The sequence below is a fragment of the Ochotona princeps genome, chromosome 3 (genome assembly GCF_030435755.1).
Source record: "Ochotona princeps isolate mOchPri1 chromosome 3, mOchPri1.hap1, whole genome shotgun sequence".
In the NCBI taxonomy this organism is placed as follows: Eukaryota; Metazoa; Chordata; class Mammalia; order Lagomorpha; family Ochotonidae; genus Ochotona; species Ochotona princeps.
This window is the reverse complement of record NC_080834.1, coordinates 18,849,580-18,873,623: the sequence shown is the minus strand read 5'-3', so window position 1 is coordinate 18,873,623 and position 24,044 is coordinate 18,849,580. Positions and strand designations below refer to the sequence as shown.

At 43.8% G+C, this 24,044-nt stretch overlaps 1 protein-coding gene across 1 annotated transcript in view; it reads right to left on the bottom strand.

Moving 5' to 3' along the window:
- Positions 1 to 23,693, bottom strand: part of PPM1L (protein phosphatase, Mg2+/Mn2+ dependent 1L) — a 301,955-nt gene extending 278,262 nt beyond the window's left edge. Inside the window, exon 1 of the mRNA XM_004598334.2 lies at positions 23,172 to 23,693. Coding sequence (XP_004598391.1) covers positions 23,172 to 23,570 — 399 coding nt within the window. The 5' untranslated portion in view covers positions 23,571 to 23,693. The remainder of the gene's footprint in view (positions 1 to 23,171) is intronic.
- Between the last annotated feature and the right edge of the window lie 351 nt (positions 23,694 to 24,044).

Genomic DNA, 24,044 nt, shown 5'->3' with positions numbered 1-24,044 from the left:
TGAATAGCATTTTTAGAAAAACATCTAGCATGAATAATTTGTACAATTCTTTCTACTCTGGGGAGTTTTGTGAGTTGAGGTATGGAGCAAGGTAGGTGGGAAAATGTTTCAAATTCTTTTCCTGTGTCAGCTGTGGTTGAAGAGGAGGGGCTGCTGCTTGCACTCAAACTATATCAGCACCTGGGGATGGCGGTCCATCTTTGACAAAGCCTCAGAGACCCCCAGTGTGGGGAAGTGTTTCCAGGGTTTCTTCTGACACATTGTTGACATTGTTGGCTCCATTGCATCAGGGTTGAGATAATCTTACGAGGTTTACTGGCTGACCAAGTCCACCTCAGTGCATCTACCAATCTAGGCACATGCAGCAAAGCTTGGTCAGGAGAGTGGTCCAACCTGTTCTGCTTTCCAACCTCTGACAAGGCACTCGACATCCTCTGCTGGCCTATATGAACTGGCTGTCCTGTGCCCTGTGTGCATCAAGGCACAATCTCTACACGTGCACTCCAAGGCCAGACTCTATATATTGTGGTTTTACCCGTGGCTGGAATTTGAGTTCAGTGACCAGTTGGGGAGTCCAAGAAAACTTGTCTGTGGTGACCTCAGACTTGACTTAGGTATGCCACCCAGTACAGGGTCAGGTTCAGTCTGTCACCTGCACTAGCCAACACACCTATGATGGATGCAGATGCTGGGTCAGTTCAGCCCCCAGCCCCCTCTCTCACAGGAACTCATGGGACTACAGCTTGGCCCAGTCCAGCCTGCCACAGACCCAGTCCTCATGTACCCCAGTAGGTGCTATGGCCTAGTCAGAGTGACCCCCAATAACCCCCAGTAGGCACACCCCAAGTCCTGGTTTTTGTGTGTGTTGGCATGTGCTGCGGCCTAGCCCATCCATCCTGTATCCCACCTGGCTTTCATACATAACCTTGGTGGTTATGCATGAAGCTAAGCCCGCCCCACTCCCTGACCTGGACCCACTATTATATAAGCACCTTGAGACAGCTCAGGATACACGATAAGGAATTAACAGAGATAAAACTCAAAGTTGAATCTGTGGTTGAACAAGAAAAGTACCTTGAAAACAAGCATTTTGTACACAGCTAACACACTACTTAAGACAGCCACCATCTATATCCAGGATCCCTGGGTTTAAGAACCACTTTCACTGTCTAACTTTCTACTAATATGTACCTTGGGAGGTAACAGGTGATGGCCCAAGATGTCAAGTCACCCATGTAAGAAACCTAGACTGGGTTCCAGCTTCAGCCTAGCTGTTGGAAATATTCTGAAAGTGAACCCACAAATGGGAGATTCTCTTTCTCTCTCTCTGCATGAGAGAGAGAGACAAGTGACTTTCTTATTAAATATATCTTGATGATGATGATGATGCAAGAACAATGACCAGTAAGGAAGCCACTGTCATAATCTTAGCCTTTAGAAAATACACCTGAATTGGCACAGTGACAGTACGACTTTTAGGAAAAAGAAGGAGAATAAGACAACGGTGGCACCATGAAAGCAACAGACAACCCTGGAGAGGAAATTAATCAAGAAGTAATATAGGCAAATAAGTTTCAAGACAGGCTGTTATCAATGTGAGACCTAGAAAGAAATGTAGGTCAACACATAAAGAGTGGGCTCTATGCTGAAATGGGAAGAAAGTTCTAAGCTCAGTTGGTGAGGGAACTCTGTGCTCACAAAAAAACGGCTAATTCTACAGAAGCTGGAGGGATTTTGATGTAAGCCATATTTGTAAAGGAAATAAAGCCCTCACAGAAATCAGAGTGGAATAAAAAAATTTAAGTGGTCCCATTATACCCAAAGAGGTAAGTGCCTAAAAGATGGAGATGTGAAGAAAGGCAGATCCTTAGACAAATCAGAGGGGATGAGGGCTAAAAACTGGCCATCGCACACAGCAATTCTAAGGACCCTGGAAGCCATCGAAGACTTGCATTCAAAAAAGTGAGATGGCAAAAGGAAAAGCACTAAGCAGAAAGGAAGCAGTAGTGTACACAGTGTATGCTTGCAAAGAGATGCACTCCTAAGAGACGCCTCATTCAGATAGTGGACATACAGCACAAGAACACTAGTTTTAAAAAAATCTGGTAACACAAACTGTCTTGTGCCACAAACTGTCATCTCTCTTTCCTCTTTGCTTCATTTGATTTCTTGGCTTACCTCACATAATCCCTTGACATTTATTTCTAGGTTGTATTTCTGGGACTCCTCTTTGGAGTCATGGTCAATGACACCTTTCCCTTTCATCCCCTTTTCTCTTTTCATTCACACTACAGAGGCAAGGACAAAAGTCACATTTCAAAAAACAACCAAGATTGCTAACTGTTCCTCTCTGTGTCTTCAACAGAGGGCCATTTTCCCAAAAGAACAAGAAAACATGCTCAACACCATAGTCATGAGAAAAACGCAAACCAAAATTACGATCAGAGACCCTGTCAAATCTACTGGAATACTAACACTCCAAAGGCTGGGGAGGATACAGAGCACAGGGAACTCAGCCACACTGCTAATGGAAGTATAAGGGAGCTAGCCACTTCGAGAAACACTTCAGCAGTTTCTCAAAGTTAACCTACCCCATCAAATGATCCATTCATTTCCCTCCAGGGTATTTATCCAAGAGAAATGAAAGCTTATGTTTATACAAAGACTCACACCTGAAAGTTCATAACCAAAAATTCAAACAATTCAAATGTGTAACAACTGAACTGAAAAATTTTCACAGACCATACAATGCAATACTACTTGGCAACAAAAAATAATGAACCATTGATAAATGGAACAACATGAATGAACTTCAAAATGATTTTGATGGGAGTAGAAAACCCAAAAAGAAAGAATATATACTATATAATTCCATTTATAGAAAATGTTATAAAATTATAAGCTGATCTTTGATTACTGAAACAGATTGAAATGGAGAGAAGGGAGAAAGACAGCAAAAAGGAATTTACCAAGGCGCATGACACAAGTCTTGAGGATAGTGGATATGTTCATTATGTAAATTATGGTTGACACTTTATTAGGTATAAACAAAACTAACCAAATTCATTATGCACAGTTTACTACATCTGTCATTCCTCTGTAAAACTGCTTTAAAAATAGTTCGGCCTATGGAACTGTATCATAAAACAAAAATAAATTTAAAAAAAAGAATAGTTACGACAACCAGCAAAATATGAAAAAGAACTATGAGTTAGACATTAACATTTTATCAGTGTTAGATTTTCTTAAATGAAAATAGTGAGATGGGGGCCCAACAAGGTGGCCAAGTGGCTAAAACTGCACCTTGCACATGCCAGGATCCCATATGGGCACCTGTTCATGTCCTGGCTGCTCCACTTCCCTTCCAGCTCACTGCTTATGACCTGCAAAGGCACAGGAGGATGGCCCAAAGTCTTGGGGCCTTTCCCCCATGTGGGAGACCCAGAAGAAGCTCCTAGCTTCTACCTTCGGATCAGCAAAACTCTAGTCATGTCAGCCGTTTAGGGAGTGAACCAGCAGATGGAAGATCTTTCTGTCTCTCCTTCTCTCTGTCAATCTGTCTTTCAAATAAAAAGAAATAAATCTTAAGAAAAAAAAAAGGAAAGGAAAGAAAAAGAAAGCAAATGGTGGGGTGGGTTTTGTCACATAGTGTGTTAAGCCACTAATTGAGCCATCCACACGCTCACATCCTTCTAGGAGTGCTGGTTAGGATTCTGGCGTCTCTTCTTCATATCCAGCTAGTGTGCCTTGGAAGGCAGTGGATGTGGATAACAACTGAAGTTCAGGGGGCTTGCCACCCACCTGGAAGATTCAGCTGGGGTTTTAGCCTCCCAGCTTTGCCTGGTCCAGCCCTAGTCACTGCAGGCATTTGGGTAGTAAACCAGCAGGTAAAATCTCTCTCTGTCTCTCTGTCTTTCTCTGTCTCTCATAGCTGAGAATAAATATACACTTTTAAAATAAAGAAATAACTCAGAAGAAACTGGATATCTTTATTTCTATAACAAACTCACCATGGAAGAAGAGGATGAGAACTTCTGTCTAGTAAATAGAAAGGTAATTCGGAACTCCCACTATTATCCTACTTTTGAGAGAGGGGAAAAAAGAAAACTAGCTATCTTTTCATCGGAGAATTCCCTCTTAGGCAATAATTCCAAAGTGCATGCCTCCTGTACTTTCATGTCTAAATCTGTTTGCATTACATAATCTTTTGGGGATAAACAAGTTCTGTGTCTGCACAGCTCCATGGATCAGAGCTGGGCACACAGCTCTAAGAGGAAGGTGAAGAGATCTTCTCTGGCCATAGCTAGGATCTCAGCAGCAATCACTTACATCCTCACAGCCTCAGAAGGAGCACTTAGTGCAGCAATACCCACATGCCACGTGGGGGGATCTGGGCTGGGTTTCAAGCTCCAACTCCAAATTAGCTACCTGCCAACTCTGGGAAGCAGCAGTGATGCTCCACCCACACGAAGACCTGGAGTGGGTACCTGGTGCTGGCTCCAGCCCCAACCCAGCACTGGTCCCCACTACCCGCACTTTGAAAATGAACTGGCAGATGGGAGCTCCCTGCTCAGTCTCGGTCTCTGTCTCTCTCCAAGAAATAAAGTTGTGACAACCAATAAAATAAAAGCCCCAATTTGATGCCTCACTGGCTGAATGCTCACCTTGCATCCACCGGTATCCCATATGGGCACCAGTTCATTTCCTGGCTGTTCCATTTCCCAATCTGCTCTCTGCTGTGGCCTGGGAAAGCAGTAGAAGATGGTCCAAAGTCTTGGGTCCCTACACCTGATGGAGGACCTGGAAGAAGTTCCTGGCTCCTGGCTTCGGATTGCTTTAGCTCTGACCACTGAGGCCATTTGGGGAGTGAACCAGCACATGGACGATTTTTCTCTCTGCATCTCCTTCTCTCTGTATTTATGCCTTTCCAATAAAAGTAGATAAATCTAAAAATGATAGTAATAAAAATATATGCTTCATATACTTATTCATATAGTCATATATATATACTGACAGAACTATTTGCTGCTCTCAGAGTTTCACTCTTAGGCACACGAGAATTAGATGCCTTCCCAAACAGGTTAGGCCTGAACATCCGCTCTGAGTGTTGCCAAAAAAGCAGAGGGAAGATCAGAAGCCCAATGTGATCACTTCTGAAATCATTGGACAACAAAATCTGCCCCCATCTACCGCCCAGGATTTTAAGCCATGGGCAAATAAGAAATAGGAAATAAAAACTTTTCCTATGCACCTGTAAGGATCAGTTGCCAGGCTCGGTGTCCAACTCTTACATTCCCATCAAAGTTAAGGCAGGCACACAGATTAAAATAAAGCATTCAATATTGCATTATGATCATCTTCCTAAAATTGATTTTAACAGGAATCAGGTTAATTTTACTGTTAACTTAAAAAAAAAATCACAAGTTTACCCAGCTTTGTGTCTTTAAAACGTTAAGACTAGAGCATTTTTCCAAGGTCGGACTCAATGCTTGGGGCCCTGGCCACAGCCACTGCTGCCACACGGTCAGTCCTGGGCCCAAGAGGCCTCTCCCTTCCTGGTGAGTACACTGAGAAGGGATCTCTTAGGAACAAAGGCGGGCCCTGGCCCCACCTGCCAACACCATCTTGTTGCGGGGGTGGGGGTAGACCTAGGGGAGTTTGACCACGGGGCTGTGTGGTGGGAGCTTTCAGCAGCCTTGTAGCTGCTCTGAATTACCAAGCCAGGTCAGACTCAATGTTTAAGGCCCTGGCCATAGCCACCATGGCAGCGAGCTATGGAGTCTGGGGGGTATGGAATTGCTGCCTAGGTACATCCATGAATGAGGCCACTGCAGGTGTAAGTGAGGAATCAATCCTGAGGGACTCCCAACGACAGGGTAACTTTACTTGAAGGTAGGTGAGGGTACTAAGACCTGGTGGTTTGGAGTGGTGAGGCCAGACGATCTGTATGGACCAGCCTACATGTGAGTCCTGAATAGGACTTATTATCACTGAACAATGCTGAGCATCACACGCCAGTCCATGCAAAAGCTAAGGCTGGGAGCCTGTCTAGCAAGGCTAGATCCAAGTACCCGACAGATTGTCAAATCAGGGGACAGATTACATTAGGCAGGGCCAAGACACTAACCATCACATGAAAGAACCAGGTCCAGTGGTAGATTCTGTGGGGGGATGTATGGGCCCAACCCTGTGGAAATACAAGTCCCACTGATTAGCTCAAGAGTTGGGGTGGTGATGGACAGAGTTAGGTGTGACCATGGAACCTGTCATCACTCACTCACAGTCTGGACAAATCTAGGCTGCAGCACCCACATGTGCCATCCCACAACAGGGTAGGGGGCGACCTGGCCACAACATTCACCAGCTCATACAAGGCCAAGATGGAAGGGCAGACTATCCCAGGCACTTGCCTAACACCTGCTGCCATCTATGAGATCCGGGTCTGGTAGTGGGTCAACTGGGGGAATTTGGGAAACTTCCCTAGTTGGTCATAATTCTCACTGATGATCACATGGTCCAGGCCTGGATTTTGGGCAAGCTGGGCAAAGTAGCTCCAACTGTTGGCTAATGTGCGGGTTGGTTATGGAAGGAAGCTGGCTGGACAGGGCCGAGTAAACCTTAGCTCACCAGGAAGAACAGAAATCAGGCTGAAGCACAGGTCATGCACAGGTTAGGCTAGGTCTCTGTCGCTTCTGAGCCATGTGTGAGCTATATCTGGACCAGCCTTGGCTGGGCTGAAACATACAACAGTAAGAACCGGAATGGACTGAAAGCCAGTCAGGAAAGACCACTGTTCCTGACAGGACAGGAGGTAGACTAAGTAGGGCTGGCCAATGGACCCACCCGAGTGCACAAGATCTGACATTGGGAAAGGTTCTGATGGAGGAACTTGAAAAATTCCTCTGTTGGGACACAGTCCCTGCAGGATAGCACAAGAACCACAATAGGGAGCAACCCAGACCAGGCCAAAGAAAGCTACCCAGTGGCATACATTTGGCATAGGTTGGGGCAGACAAGGCTGAACCAGTTCCCATCACCCACTGTTGAATCCGAGCACCAGAACAGAATGTGGGTTGGGCCAGGCTCAATTGCAACACATACCAGTAGACACTACAGCTGGAACTGGGTGCCAGCTGGGCTGGGCTAAGCTGTAACCCCAAACAGCCTGAACTGGAATTGGGGCCAGGCCGGGCCGGGCTAGGTTACACCCACTGGCAAATGCTGAGGCGAGGCGGGGTATGCCAGATTGGGCCACAGCAACCAACCAGCACACAAGAGAACCAAGGGGGTAGATAAAGCTGGTAGGGGAAATGGAGAGCACTCCCCTTCTGGAGAAATTGGCACTAATTGAAAATACTCTTTTGTATCATTCAAGATCCCATAAAATCATATTTTATATACTTTATACTATGCATTACTTTGGATATTACACAATTATAATCATACATTACTCTACAGGGCAAGATGTGAAACTCATGCATACTGTTCTTCACAGCAATTCAAGTGATCTTCTAAGAGAAATTTTGACAAAGCATGATTCTATCTGCTACACTTACTTCAACCTAATCCCTATTCAGGAGACTCTTCTGTGGGCAGTCCGCTTCCTTACAGGACAGGTAGTACAAACTGGGACAAGGATTTTATGCATAGGAATCTTCTGGATAAAGTAAGGAAAACCTTCAGCAAAGCCTGCCAGAACAGGAGAACTCCACAGTTCCCACTCCAAAGCTTCCCCTCTTTCCAACCCAGGGAAAAGGATAGCTGCATTAATCCTGCTAGGTTGTCCCCAACTTACAGAACCAATCGTGGACACTGTGATCCCAACACATCTGGCATGACTAAAGCTTCTTAAGCATTTCCTTGAGAAAGATCTAGTAATGACGATTTCCTAAGTCATGCAAATAACTTATTCTGGTTTTCAGCATCAAATCCCTATTACGTTCTAGTCCACCTTCTGGCTTAATTCTCAGTTACTGCACCTTCAATTATCTTTCTTCTTAGGCTCTTGTTATGCACTGGTTTTCATCTTTCATTACACCAGTACAGAAACTTAAGCCTTATTACCCATAAGTTGAAGTCTTTTTGCATTCCCTCAATAATAAGTATTTTTAGGCAATCTCAAATTGAAGAACATGATAATATCACCTGTATATCACCTCTATTATGGAATATTGTCCTGCCATTTCTAGTTAATGCAACAACACATGAAACAAAAGTAAAAAAGCATAAGTACCTGGAAAGTAGAAGATAAAATTACATTGTTTTTAGACAATATAAACATACTGTGTCTAAAAACAAAAAAAAATATATAAAACAGATTAAACAAATCACCAGAAAAACTATTAGGAAGTTATTAAGCATTTTTGTGAACTGAAAATAACCAGACAAGGAAACACAATGAAAATATGGCCTCATTTTAATCAATTTTCAGCAGGAGTATGAGCACTTTGTCCTTACCTAACAAAATTTACTCCAGGTGCATATACTTGATCATTCGAAAAAATGAAGGCTTCAACGTCCTCCCCATCACTGTAGCCTAAACCACTGCTAAGCTCCACAACCATCCATAAACAATATAAAAACTCTAAACATTTTTTAGATTTATTTTGTTGTTGTTGTTGTTGCTGTTAACACAGATATACAGAGAGAAGGAAAAATAGAGACAGAACCTCCATGCACTGGTCCACTCTCCAGGTAGCCACAACAGCCAGAGCTGAGCCAATGCCAGGAGCTTCCTCTGGGTCTCTCCTGCAGGTGCAGGGCCCATGGCTTTGGGCTGTCCTCAACTGCTCTCTCAGGCCACAAGCACGGAGCTGGGTGGGAAGTGGAGCAGCCGGGACATGAACCAGCACACATGGGATCCTGCTGGATGCAAGGCAAGGATTCAGGCACTAGGTTATTGTGCCAGGCCCAAAAACTGTGAACTTCTTTGGAATTATCTTTGATCAGCAGTAGATCAGATATTTTAAAAATTAAATACCAGGCTTGGCATCGTGACATAGCGGCTGAGGTCCTCACCTTGTATGCACCAGGATCCCATATGGGTGCCAGTTCTAATCACTTTATGTAAATAAGTAGGTTTTTTAAAAGTGAGTTTTCTCCACGTCAATGTTATGTACTTTATCACAGCACTCTCTCTCTGAAATCAGTAAGGTGCAGAACAAGAAACATTCCAGGCCACCATCCTCCAACTCCCTTCCCACCAACAACCATTTCCACTTTCCCTCCTTCCTCGTTTAGGAAACCTTCTAAACTGTCAGGAACTGCAGGAGTCTGGGCTCCTCCCAGAGCCAGGGTGAATTACGATGAATCCGATAATCACTGATCATATCTGCATAGTCAAGTTTAGACATGGACACGGACAAAACTCTGCCCTATGACATGCGAGGAGTATTTTCTATAAAGGATTCTCCTCAGGTTAAAAGAAGAGCACAGAGGGGCTGGCACAGTGGAATTGCAGCCTAATTTTGCGCCTTTGGCACCAGCAGTCCATATATGTGCCAGCTGCTCCACTTCTACCCAGCTCCCTGTGGGGGGCCTGGGAAAGCAGCAGAGGATGGTCCCAATCCTTGGGCTCCCAAACCCATGTTGGAGACCCAGAAGACATTCGGGTCTCCTGCTTCTGGATCAGCTCTGGCCTTTGACACCATTTGGGCAGTGAACTAGAGGATGGATGACCTGTCTCTGAGTCTCCATATATAACTGCCTTTCAAATAAAAATAAATCTTAAATTTTTTTAGAATCCTACAGTTCCTTTTTCACATTTGCAGATATTACACAACAATGTCTGCAGCAGATTTAGGGATCACATCTTGCAACTTCTGATTTCTGAGACGCTGACCTCCAGCCTTGAAGTCACTGAGCTGCTAGATCAAAAAAGATCTCCAAACCCTTTCTTAAGTAAGACAACAAATGTCCCTCAAGCTCAAATGATTTCCACTTGACTTCTCCGTTACTTACAACTGAACACTATAAATAATATATCACCAAAAATATATTCCGCTGTAGCATAAACTTTGGCCAATGAACAAAAAATACAAGGAGAAAAACAGCACTGCCTTTATCGGAAAGCCAGCTCTTCACAAAGAGGAGCTACTGTGAACACTTGGAAAACATGTCTTTTCATCTCCCTTTTTTTGAGATGAGTATTTCTCCCATAAACTTTATATAAAGATTTAAAGTGGGAGGAAGAGAGGAAACTTTAAATTATAGTTGTCTGACTGACTTAAAAATAGGAACAGACTACTCTCAATTTATGTCTCTGTGCTAAGGCCAGACAAGGAAAAATGGGCTTTAACCAAAGGTATCTAGTTCGCATATGAAGATGAATTTCCTAAGAGCAGATTACAGAGAAAAAAATTTCGGGGACAATGTGCAATCTCCCTGATGAAAGTCTTTAACAATAGATATTTTATGGAGCTATGAAGCCACAGGCACTATATTTGGATTATGCAACAATTCAAAGTCCCTGACCCGTCTACAGAGAAAATTCATATTCTTCCTAAATAATAATTTAGCAAATCATTTATGTACTAAAATGAAAAATAAAAACTTCTGAGTCACAAACCATGGAACAATCATGTATATTATATACCTATGCAAAAAAACTGTTATCCAAAATTTATTTCATTATGCAAAGAGATAAAAAGATGAACATTATAAACAAAGATTTTATTACGTTTCACTTTTCATAAAACCTTGATGGTATCCACATGAGACTTATTTGACCAGAAATTTTCCAATGACTAATTTAACTGAAAGTTTATTTATTTAATTAAAAGGATAAATGAAAGCAGTTACTACCTTAAAAAGAAGCAATGTATATCTACTTAAAATAAAAGTTTCTGCCCCATGGCAATTCTATAACTAAGAGAATAATTTTTTAAAATTTCGATTAAAAACATTGTGGTCTAAGAGTAATGCTTAATACAGGATTTCTTGTTTAAAATACAATATGAAATATGTAAGATTTACTGCCAGAGGGTACTAAATCCCCACTTACATTTATAATGATCCAAACCTAGAATACTAATGCTGAAAAGCAAATGCAAATAAGTATCCACTCCTCCAGAAAAACCACAGTGTTTGGTGACACGGTGTGTAAGTCTTTGATTTAGCAATTAAGACACACTGATCATCTGCCAGCTACTTGCATGAGATAGGGCAATAATGACGGATGGTAAGGTAGCAAGACTGAGTTTCCGATACAGGTCACTGACATATGGCCTTACACCTTCACACAAACCAGAGAAGTTTCCAAGGGATTATAAACATACAGATTCCTTGAGTAGAAACTGTATAGGAAATAGACAGTTCTTTCGTACACATTAGAAAATGTCGTCTCTCTGCTAGGTTTACATTTTGCACTCTTGCAGGCAATGGTCCCGGTAGCATACCTACTAGCAAACAGGAATCTCCTGGTCTTTTAGGAATGAAGAAATGTAGGCTGCATCTCATTTTGTTTTTTATGTTTACCTATTTGTTTGGGTTTACTTCCCAGGAAGTGAGAGAGAGAGAGAGAGAGAGAGAGAGAGAGAGAGAGAGAGAGAGAGTGAAAGAGCAAGAGAGGGAATCTTGCATGTGCAGGTTTACCCCCAAACGCTCGTAAAAGGCATGGCCATACAAGGCCAAAGCCACCTGGCTCTCACACGGGTAGTGGGCTCCAAACACTTGATTCATCATCTGTGGCCTCCCAGAATGCATTGGCAGGAAACTGGGTCAGAAGCCGAACAGCTAACTGATCCTCTGAAATGGATGCTAGCATCCCAAGGGTGGCTTAATCCACTGCCTCATAATCTCTGCTCTTTAAATAGCTTTCTTAACAGAGTCTACTGCCAAAGCCCGCCCTCATTCTAGACAAACTGGAAACGCCAAAGGCTTGATTAAACTAGACCTTACTCTCAAGAAATAAAAAAAGAAAAAAAAAATCATCCCCAAAGAGTTCAAGTGATTGGGTTTTGTAGATAAATTTTTCAGAAACATTGTATCTTCAGTTTTTAAGCATAGCTCTTACAGCACATACTTCATTTTTACTGAAGGGATATCAGTTTTTCAGAATGCATAAGTTCCAACTACATGAATATTTACTAAAAATGCTTTGTACATTTCAAAGGAGAGCCTAAAACCATAAAAGAAGGCTATTAAAGGTATTATAGCTCCGTTAGCCTATTTAGAAGATTGTGGCTCCCTTTGTTTACTTAAAATTTCCTTCTGAATATTTATATTAAAATTGGATTATGAGTAGCCATCAAAAAAGCTTGGACCTGACTTAGAGTTGCTAAGAACATAATTTATTAAGTAGCTTTCTGAAATGGAAATATACAGGCCTAACATCTACTCGAAATAAACAGACTCAGTTTTTATAAGCAAATGAGAAAGTCACACTTTGTTTTTTAAAATTAACAATCACTTATGTATCAGGAAATTATTTTAGTTCTGAAAAGAAAAAAAACTGTGTCTTAGTACAAATAGAATACACACAAACATACATCACCAATCCATAATTACCCTAAAGTCAAGTCCTTACTACGGGGTCATCTTTGTTTACTTCAAGTGCCCGGACTAATGTCACTCTAACCTCTATGTAAGCCCTTCATGAGCCAAGAGACAAAAATATGAAGGATACTCTGCAGTAGAGATTCTGCCAGCAGGCTATGGATTGGATAGGAACACTGCTTGAATATAAGGCATCACCTGCTCTAAGTCTTTTCCAACCAAAGGACTCGCCTGGGTAACAAAACCCACATTCAGCAAGATTTGCAGCATTTGGTCTGCAAGAAAAACCCCACATGTCACAGGGACATGACCACAGGATCACATGAGAAACCCTAAGTCTTACTGAGCAAAGTCAAAAGGCCAGGCAACATCCATATAACAAACCCTGGAGCACTTTATCATCCAAATTACTGAAGAACTTCAACTAGAAACTCCAGGCTTTGCAAACAGCTCCAAGTCCAAATCCCAGTTCCAAATGCTAGTTTAACCACCAAAAAGCTGTGAGAGACCATGGGTAAATTACTTAAACTTTCAGCTCCTTAATTTCTGTATCTATAAAATAGTGGTGGTGTAGCTTACCTCACAAGCCATTATGAAAATTCAAATTAGATAAACATGCACTGGCATATTACACATACTTCACAAATGTTGGCCATTATTATTATTATTATTACCGATAATGTTGATTTACTTCTTCTTCTATTCAGAAACATCACTCTGGAGAAATAATACCAACTATAATAGAAGCACAAAGTATTTGTAAAAAATTATTTACAGTAAAGAACCTAATTTTTTGCCAAAAAAAAAAGCAGTTAAGTAATTCATCAAATCCCTATTCACTAAAATACTCTACCACTATTAAAAACACACAGTGGGCCAGGGGTTTGGCACTTTAGTACTCTTGCACCCATATCAAAGTGCCTGTTCTAATCCCAGCTACTCTACTTCCAACCCAACTTCCTGCTAATGTGCACTCTGGAAGGCAGCAGATGACGGTTCAGGTACTTGGGGCCCTGACAACTACAAGAAAGACCTGGACAGAGTCCCAGGCTCTGGCTGCAGCCTGACGGAGCCCTGGTATTTGTGCAGTATTTGTGCAGTAAACCAGGGACGAAAGACTTCTCTGTCTGTCCACCTCTGTCTCTCTGCCTTACAAATGATAGATAGATACATACATAGATAGATAGAATATATATAAAGAAAAAATAATAGAAAAATAACAAAAATTACCCAAGTGAGCCAGTAAAAAGGAGCACCACACCCTGATTAACATTTGAAAGTCCTTTACTGCCAACAGTAAAGAATGGGCTCATGCTCAGAAGACCTCTTGACCCTGAACTACAGAACAGCAGTGCTTGTAATGGCAAAACCCACAAACCAGGAGGGGATCGAGGGATTAAGCTAAAGCAGAACTAGCTTAGGGATGAAAACTTACTAACCACTAATTTGTAGCCTTTGTTGATGTACCCTTTATTGTTGAAGCAAGTGAAACTCATTTTTTCCCTAGTCATATATGAACAGCCCAGCAACGGGTTCAACCATCCTTGGCAAGCAGAATGCAACTTTCTCAGCCAGGTTACAACCTCATGGTTGGCAGGTGGCAGTTTCTCACCTAAGACAAAGTCCAGTTCAACATGGAATCCTTCATGTCAAGCCTATTATTTCATATACACAATGACAAAAGTCAAGATTACAAATTACACATACAGGGGAATCTCAACTGAACTTGAACTGTGGTTATGCAACAAGGTGGAGGAATTCACCATGGTGGGAGGGTTTGGGGAGGGGTGGGGAGAATCCAAGTACCTATGAAACTGTGTCACATAATACAATGTAATTAATGAAGTAAAAATAATAAAAAAAAACAAATTACACATACATTTTTATAAGAACATAAATTATATTTAACTATATTTCTTTATACATTTTAAAAGTACAGCAATGTAATATACCAGAAACATACTAGTAGTTATGACAGGCTAACAAGATTTAGAGTGATCATTTTTTTCTATGCTATTATTCCTGGTAATAAAATGATAAATGCTTTTACATTTGAATAGATCAAATACTGTACATAATATGTGTTCATTTTACATGTATCTGTTTAGATAAGGTATAATAGAAATAATTTTTATAAATTAGCCAGCTAAATGAACACTGAATATTTTACGAATTTCAGAAAGTGCTTAAATATATGGGAGAAAGTAAACAATTGTGTAGCCCAGCTCACTGTCTTCCAGCCAAGAGCCCTCTCTCATGCTGATGGTGCCACACTGGGAAGCCCGGCAGCAGGCAGCAGTCTGACTAGCACAGGAGGTCTTCAGTCCTTTCTGCAATGGCCCAACTTCACAGGGTTATCCTTACTGGGTGAGTCCAAGTTTCTCAAGAGCCACCTCCACCCATCTCTCCATCTTGCTCATTCACATTAAATCCTCTAAAGAGATCACACCGACAGGTTTATTAAAGCATGGATCTTGTGCTATTCTTTACTCAAAATATCAACTCACTCTCCTGGCCTGGGCTCCTCAGTATGGCTTTCAATATCAGCACCACAAACAGTTGCAGCAGCATCTCCTACTGACTTGGGTGCACCCTAAAACTACAGGCCAGACTCCTCAACTAGAGTCCTCACAAACTGCTTTATGCTGTCATTGTAAGTATGTAACAATCTACTTACAGTTGTAAATTGCGTTTTTTTTAAAGCTAAGCTAGAAAGGATTTAGATTTTTCTTACATTTCAAATTCTTCTCATCTACTTTCCTTAGAAATGAGGAGAGAACTTACATTAGAACTGCCATGATTCTAGATTCTCCATGGAGGAGTGTTACACCTGAAATCTTTCCTGTAACATGAGTGACAGTGGAAAGATGCTCCAGACCAGGATTCCTGGAACAGCAGCACAGGAGTGCCCTCCGCCTGCAAAGGCTCCATCAGGGCTGACGGCCACCAGTGGGATTCTAGAACCTGACTTTCTGCTCATCAACAGCAAGGGGTGGGGACTTGGAGAAGGATACACGGACTCTAGAGGCAACCAGCACCAGGCTGGAAACTTTCAAACTTATTCCTCTCTAAGGGACCACTCCCGGAATCCCATATGAGTGCCAATTCATTTCCTGGCTGCTCCACTTCCTATTCAGCTGCCTGCACCCATGTGCAAAGACCTGGAAAAATCTTCTGGCTCCTGATTTCAGACAGTTCAGCTTTGACCACTGCAGCCATCTGGAGAATGAACCAGTACATGGATGATCCACCCTCCAACCACCCCCTTCATCCCAGTCTCCCCTCTATGTGTAATTCTATTTTTCAAATAAATAAGCACATCTTTAAAAGGGGGATGAGTCTTGGACATTTTTAAAAAGGAAAATATAAGAACTATTCTATTTCTAAGAAACGGAAACAACTTCTTAGCAGGCTGAAGGCCAGGAATTTTGTTTCCGGGATTTTCATTCACAACGCTTCCTTTTCGAACAAATATACTTATCTTTAAAAGAGTTCATCTAAAAAGCAACAATCAGTCTTTCAAAACACAGAGGGTATTTGAATATGGAAAACTGTAAGGATTGGGCTTCTATAATGACCTGAACAAATGGCAACAACTGCCTCTCTAGGAATTACACCTCTATTTTACTTCCTCTTTATCATTTCCACACTTACTCTTCAACCAGTAATGTCATATTCTCCTCCCTCCAGCCAATCTCTGTCCATTGGAATACTGGACACAATGTCAATTCTACTTGGAAATCTTCTCAAGTTTCCCCAAGCTCCCTCAGGCATGCCATGAAAGTGATACACATCCATACAGCTCTGCCAGATACAAACGCATCTCTGTACGTCTCCTGGTAGGCAGGATGAGGCTGGGCCAAGCATCCATTGGTTCACATAAGAGACAGGGTTGGAGATAGAAATGACCCAGCAATTGCAACTACTAGTGTGTGCACAGGCTGACATAGGTGACAGACTGAGCCAAACCCCCTACTGTCAAGCACACACACAAGTCAGGTCTCAGATCACCTCACATGAGGTTTCTTTGGGTATCCCCCCAACTGAACTGCTGGTCTCAGAACTCCAACCATGGAGAGAATCACAGGATCCATGGACTGACTGTGGAGTGCCTGTGTCAGATCTGGGCCTCTTCAGTGGCTAAGACAGAGCAGTGGATGGCATGCCCCGATGCACACGGAGTATATGGCTGTCCACTGAAGCCTGGAGAAGACATCTGGTACCACTGCAGAGGAAGGAGGGCAGGACAAACTGGTCAACTACCCCAGCCAAGCACTGACAGCAAATATCTGGGTGAAGGGAGACTCTAAGGTGGACTAATTCAGCCAATGTGCCTTGGAAGCTTCCTTCATCCTTGGATGGCTGAGATCTACAGCATTTCAGAACTATTGAAACCACCTGTCAGACTCCTTGGCGCATGCTCCGCTCAGGGACCCTGGAACATCTGGTGGCCGTTCCCCATTCCTAGGTACTGAGGCAGCTGGGAAGCTGGGTGCAGCTTCTCTCCTTATCTCCCCTCTTCCCCCATACAGGAAGAAGAAAAAAAACGTGGAAACAATGGTCTTTCCCCTAATCCTTGACCCTTCCAACCCTAATTAACTAAGTAAACATTATCAAAAATAAAATTTAAACAAACAAACAAACAAAAACCTCATTCCTCTGAGTAAATGCAATGTTCCCTGAGGGCAGAGAATGCACTGATCCATCTTTGGACATCACAACACAGAACATGTTACTATTTTTCACACGTGTTGGGCTACACAGAAAACACTGGCTTAATCAGACGAATTCCTGAACCACCTGTACGGAAGATGCACCAAGGCCAGCTGTGAGCCTCCTGCATTCACCTACAAGCTGCTGTGTCCACCAGTGCACAGAAGGGGTCTCTGGCTGGGGAAAAAGTATTTGCTTTTTCATTCATTTTAATACATCATTACAAATGAGCATAATTATAATTTTCTCTTAAATCACAAAGCATTTGCCCATACTAATCTCCTAAGCCTGTTGTATATCATAATGAGAATCAAATATTTACTAACAGCAACTGTAATATTTGAAAATCATACCATTAACTGAACCACTCCTATTTATTCAGAATTACACCTGGTTTCATAACAATCAATGAAATTTACAAAAACATATATAATTCAACAAGACACATATAAGAAGAGAAAGAGAACAAGTTGAAGGGAAATTGAATATAAGAAGATTCCAAATGTACCAAATGAATATATTCTACAAAATTCCATGTATTTGCCAGGGGAAGTCACACATTTGGCTCTTAATAGTTCTTGAAACTAACAAACACTGGGCAACCCGATCAGTTACCTGATTCTCCATCCTTAAGTTAAAAACAAAAAGTTTTCAGAGTGTTACTCCTCCCTTCATCTTCATAAAGAAGATGCTATGCAGCACAATGAGGTCCTCAACAACATCCTTAATCCTCATTCGACCCACCGACCAAGAGCTTTGTGAAACCACTCTTCCCAACACTGGCTGTGGGCAACAAGAGCACACAGCCCACCGTGGGAGTGCTGGAGACAGGTGAGGATGCCAAAGAAGAGCTCAGGCACACAACTCCTCGCAGGGCCAGCTTCCTGTGAAACACACTGCTTTTCTATTAGTCGGGGGAACATCGGGCCCAGGAGTTCAAAAAGACCCATAAAATTCTCTGGCCCAGTTCCAGCAACGCAACTGCAGGCGGGACTCAAAATTCAATAAATCTATAGGAGGCTAATTTTTAAGCTGGCCAGCGTTTTTGGCTATCAAACGATATCATAAATACAAGTGCCCCTGGAGGGAAAAAAAATGAAGTGCCCTATCCTTGATTCTGTAATCTTCATGTATTTATTCATCTAAGAAATTGCAAACAGAATTTGCTGTACATGTCCATTTTTCTGTGGGTTATGTCTGCAGTTTCATACCACTGCTCGGAAGAGCCAAGCTGTCCATGTATATCCTTTGTGTGTCAATCCTAAGCAGTTTCCCTCCTAAATGTTGGGCCTCAAGACTGCCACCCTTGACAAGCACCTGAAGTATGACTCTTAGACGCAAAATCAGCGCCACGAAGCTTTCACCAGCGGTCCAGGTCTGTGTCAACTGTCAGAGAGACCTGACCTTTAATACAGAGGTGCCCATAAGCATATGGAGTACAGAACAGTCCCTTCTTCTACACAGTGAGTGGGGACAAAACTTTCTCAAGAGATAGCAGATATTTCTTCCAGATAGTATAAAACAAACGCACCAAGAGATTCCCTTTGCCTGTGATAGAAATTACAAATAAGCACGACTACAACATTTTCCTCTATATTAATTTTGAACTTTGAAAATAACAACCTTCCATTTCCATATAAAGTCATATCATCTGAAGGTTTATTCATCTTTCTGTTGTTTTCTGCTATACAACAAAACCTGAATGACACCTGAATGAATTTCACAAATGGATGCAAAAATACTTCAAAATTTTTTCCTAACACCCACTTCTATGAACTTTCTGAAGAGCCCCTGACAAGCACAGATTTCAATATTTTTGCACCAAAATAAACATCTTTTATTTTTCCTAAGAATTGTTGATGTTGGGCCCGGCGGCGTGGCCTAGCGGCTAAAGTCCTCGCCTTGAAAGCCCCGGGATCCCATATGGGTGCCGGTTCTAATCCCGGCAGCTTCACTTCCCATCCAGCTCCCTGCTTGTGGCCTGGGAAAGCAGTTGAGGACGGCCCAAAGCTTTGGGACCCTGCACCTGCGTGGGAGACCCGGAAGAGGTTCCTGGTCCCGGCATCGGATCGGCGCGTACCGGTCCATTGCGGCTCACTTGGGGAGTGAAACATCGGATGGAAGATCTTCCTGTCTGTCTCTCCTCCTCTCTGTATATCCGGCTTTCCAATAATAATAATAAAATCTTAAAAAAAAAAAAAAAAGAATTGTTGACGTTGCCTCATTCACATACATACAACCCACCCACAGTTAAAGTGCTATAACTGTGCTATAGTTAGGCTGTCCCAAGGGCCCCAGAGCCCTCAAGGGAGGAAGCTGGCCTGCAAGACCACTGAGATGGAACTCTTAAATAATGCATCTAGAAGTCACCAGCATTCCAAGGCCAGTCCTGAGCAAATCAGGTCCAGCAATCTTTCTTTGTCAAAGAATCTGCAGCTGGAAATGGTCTAGAAAACTAACTCGGGCTAATCCAACTCTTAAGGAACTAAAGTACAAGTCAGAACACCAATTTATTAACTATCATAAGAATATCCCTTTTGTTGATCACAAACGTGCATCTGACGCCAGGATACCGCTTTTGTACTGTCCCATTACCTAGAATATTAAGTTAATAAAAGCTCACCAGAGGTTAGAATGAGAGCATTATTCCTGTCCGGCAGACATCTTTCTAGCTGTCAAAGCTGACGCTTCCCCAGGTAGACTCTCCCTCCCTTTGAATATTGCTGCCCTTGCACTGTAGACTTCTTGGTCCCGTGAGCTTCCTTCTTCCACACCTTTCCCTCCATCAACTGCTTCCCTAGACAGGGTATGATGAAACTGATGCGGGTGACCTTATGTAGATTATCCCTATTTTTTAGATAAGAAACTCCTAGATAACCTAAACAACAGCCCTAAAGTCACAGCTAGCAAAAGGCAGAGCAGAGATTCAAAGCTAGATCTCGGGCTTTTAATCTTGCAGTAAATAACGCATTTAAGGAGTTTCCCTCTGATTCAAATGCCCACTTATGTGTTTCCATAACACCCTTTGCACTAAGCACACTATGACTGTAACTTTTTGGTACAGTTCTCTCTCTCTCTCTCTGCCTAGACTGAAACTTTGAGAATATAGATGCTCTTTTCTTTTTTTAAATATTGGAAAGTCAGATATACAGAGAGGAGGAGAGACAGAGAGGAAGATCTTATGTCCACCGATTCACTCCCCATGTGCCTGCAACAGCCAGATCTTTGCCTGATCCAAAGCCAGGAGCCTCTTCCAGGTCTCCCACATGGGCACAGGGTCCCAAGGCTTTAGGTGGTACTCTGCTGCTTTCCCAGGCCACAAGCAGGGAGCTGGATGGGAAGTGGGGCGGCCAAGACTAGAACCAGCACCCATACGGGTTCTGGTGCATTCAAGGCAAGGACTTTAGCCACTAGGCTACCGCACTGGGCCCAAGAATATAGATTCTATCTCATGCCCTCTTAAACCCCCTAGATGCCCTAGATGCCATCTACCAAAGTAAATACACAAAACAGTTTGTTGAGTAGATAAACACAAAGATGAACAAATGAAAAGTCTCAAACTAGCCAAGTAGCCTTAGGAAAGTCTCAATTTCTCCAGCAATCAACACCTCATCTAAACAAACAGGATGAAATGGATTGTTAGGGATACACATGGTCCCCTGTGGATCTGATAAGCACCATATTGTAGATGGGTTACATTTTCTTATATCCATCTTGTTTGCATGAATTACTAAAAGTAAGATAAAATCTTCTGTGTATCTTTGCATAACTCTTAATAAGCATCTAGATAAATAGTAGAGACTTCAGGAAGAGTTCTCATTTCTGAGTAACTCCCATCTATACCGGAATCAAACAGTGGCACCCTCCTCTGGTGAATGAGATGAGGAGCTAAACAACACAAAAGACCAGAATTAGGTGGTAGGATGTTCTTTGGTGAGTATATAAAGAAAAAACAAGAGAGAAATAACCCAGTAATCTTGGTTACTGTCACAGTCCAAATAACTATCTAATAATGTATGTTAGAGCACATCATTTTGACCTAAAACAAATGTATAATAAATGAACTGGCTACAGGGAAAATTATTTTTATAGAAAATATCAACTACTTTACAAATAGAAAAAAAATTTAATGAAAAGCATCATTCAGGTTTCAGAATATCAATGTTAAAAAATTAATAACCCATTTACTTTGGCGGGCTCAAAACACAATACCTCACACTCAGAAAGCACAACCCAAAGTTTGACAGAATGCCTTACCCAGACTTTCAAACTAAAACTAGTTGTCAGCCATCAATTTTAATAAAAAGGGTTTTTTAAAACACAAGGCTTCAAAAAGTTAGTGTAAATTTTGCATCTTTCAATTTCATTTTTCCATGAACTTTTTGAAACCACCTTGCAGAAGCATACATGAATCTAGGCACAGAAAATGAAAATGCAGACTTTTCTAACTCAAGCCAAGAAAACAAATCAGCTATTATACTGGCAACCTTGTCATTCCGGTATGTTTGTGTCCAAGTACGCAGTGTCACTTTCCTAAATTAACTTTCCATCTTTAAACTGCCCTTTAACCAACGGCAAAAAGAACCCAACTGCACAAGAAGCTACAAACTAAACCCAGAGAGAAAAAGATTACAAATAAGGGGGGGCGGGGCTAGCGTGGGTGGGAAGCAACATAAACTGACGTCAGTTCCACCAAATAAGTGATTTACCACCGAGTTTATCCTTCCTGGCAAAGCCAGTACTACAAAACCGGTGGACCAGGATGCTGGAAATACTAGCAGGTGAAGGGTGGAGAACGCAGATAAGCCAACCAATTGACAGCTTTCTCAATGTTTACCCAAAACAAAAGCCAAAGAACAAGCAAAGGCTTCAGGGCGAGGGGCATTCCCTGCAGTTCTCTTCAGCCCACTCCGAGAGCTGAGGAGAAAGTCGCACAGAGATGGGGGCAGGGGAGGGACTGGGCAGAGAAGGGCAAGAAAGCCAGCTACCACAAAAGAACAAAACGGACCGTGGGCGGAGGTGGGGAGAGGGGAACGGAACTTTGTTCGAACTGCCCACTGCAGAAGACGGGGTGATGGCCCGTGCTCTTAAGCGCGCGGCCACAGAAGCTCACTTCGCCACTCACTCAATCTGGGATGAGAGTCAAGAACGGTAGCCAAGCGGCCCTCGACCTCCAGGAAACCTGACTCTCTGAGCACAAGCCAGTGCTGCAGAAATATAGGTGAGGGACTTGAATGAGAGCTCCAGGAGGAACCCCAAACAAAGCAGTCTAGAAGGAGAGGGCCGCCTGCGCCCCAATGCAGGCAGGGGCGCAGGGCTGAGGTCAGGGCACCGCCTCCTCTGCAGGCGCTGCCACTGCAAAGGCCAGCGGCCTCAGGGTCCCGCTCAGGCACCCAGCTGGACCCGCAGCCAGCGAGTCGCTGTGTCTAGCGGCCGGATGGATTCTGCAAAGTTGATGGAGTTGGGGACAAGTGCAGAGCTGCCCCCTTGGGTTCCTCCCAGAACCACGACAAGGAAGAATCACGCCTTCAGGCTCACTGAGCCCTACGCTATTCTGCAGCCAGAAGTCTCTTCCCTACTGGAACATCCAAGATACCATCTCTGCGCCCGAGTCAGCCTCCAACCCCAAGCCAGGGGCCATTGACACCCCTGCCAGAGTTCACTGGCAATATTACTAATCGCCCTCCCCCGAAAAAAAGCCGAACGAGCACAGTCATTTGCTGGGTTCCGGCCTTGGGAACCTGACAGTAAAAGGCATGACTATGTCTCTCCGCTAACTCGGACCCTCAGTCCCAATCCTGCAACTCAAGCAGCATTCATCCAACCCAAAACCAGGTCATCGCCACGCGTCTTGCACCAGGGTCCTTCCCCATAGCGCACACCACGTCCTGTTGTTTACAGCCACACGCGCGTAGCAACAAACACAGACATACCCCAAAACGAAGCCCCCCGGAAGCACCTACCTCGCCCCCGTGCCCATCGAAGATCCCGAAGATGGAAGGGTGCGTCTTGTTGGCCAGATCCGTCAGAACTTCGAAGCGGTCCTCCATGTGGTCTCTCCGGCCCTGGATGGAGTACACCGCCACATTGTGGCTCTTGAACTCCCAGGTCTTAGAAAACTCGGCTTCCAGGACGTCAAGCCCCCCAAGCCGATCGTTCTGCATGATCTCCGCCACCTTGCCCTTCACCATCTTCACGGCGTCCCGGCTGGACTTGACGATGGTCTTCACCTCGTCGGTGTGGAAGAAGTAACTCCACAACGCCAAGCTGATGCACAGCAGGAAGAGCGTCTCGGGTCTCAGCAAGAAGTAGCGCATGATGCGACCCAGCAGAGACAGCAAAGTCATTGTATCCTCTATCATTTATTATCCCTGGAGCCCCAACCACCAGCAGCAACGTGCGCCCCGAAGGCTCGCCGGGTCCCGGAGCACTGCGGCCACAGAGCGCGAGCAGGGAGGCGGAGCAGCGCCCAAGGCTGGGGGGAGGAGGCGCTGGGAGCCGGGCAGCAGGCGGACGGGCAGCCGGCCCGAACGGGCACCGCGGGCACGGGCAGTTTCCCTTTTGTCTCTGCCTGGGCGAGCCGGAGGCCCGCGCCCGCCGCCTGCGCCGCCTCTCTCCCTCCCCGCGCCCCCTTTGTGAGACCGCGGCGACGGCCGCAGCAGCGGTGACGGCCGCGGCAGCAGCAGCCTCGGGAGCCTCGCTCCGGTGAGAGGAATCAAGTGAAAGTTGCGGCGGGCGGGTCCGCGCCGGGAGCTGCAGAGTTGGGGACGCCGGCGCCCGCGCAGCCCCTCCGGGGGTGCCCCCTCGCGGCTCCGGAGCGCGATCGGCAGGTGAAG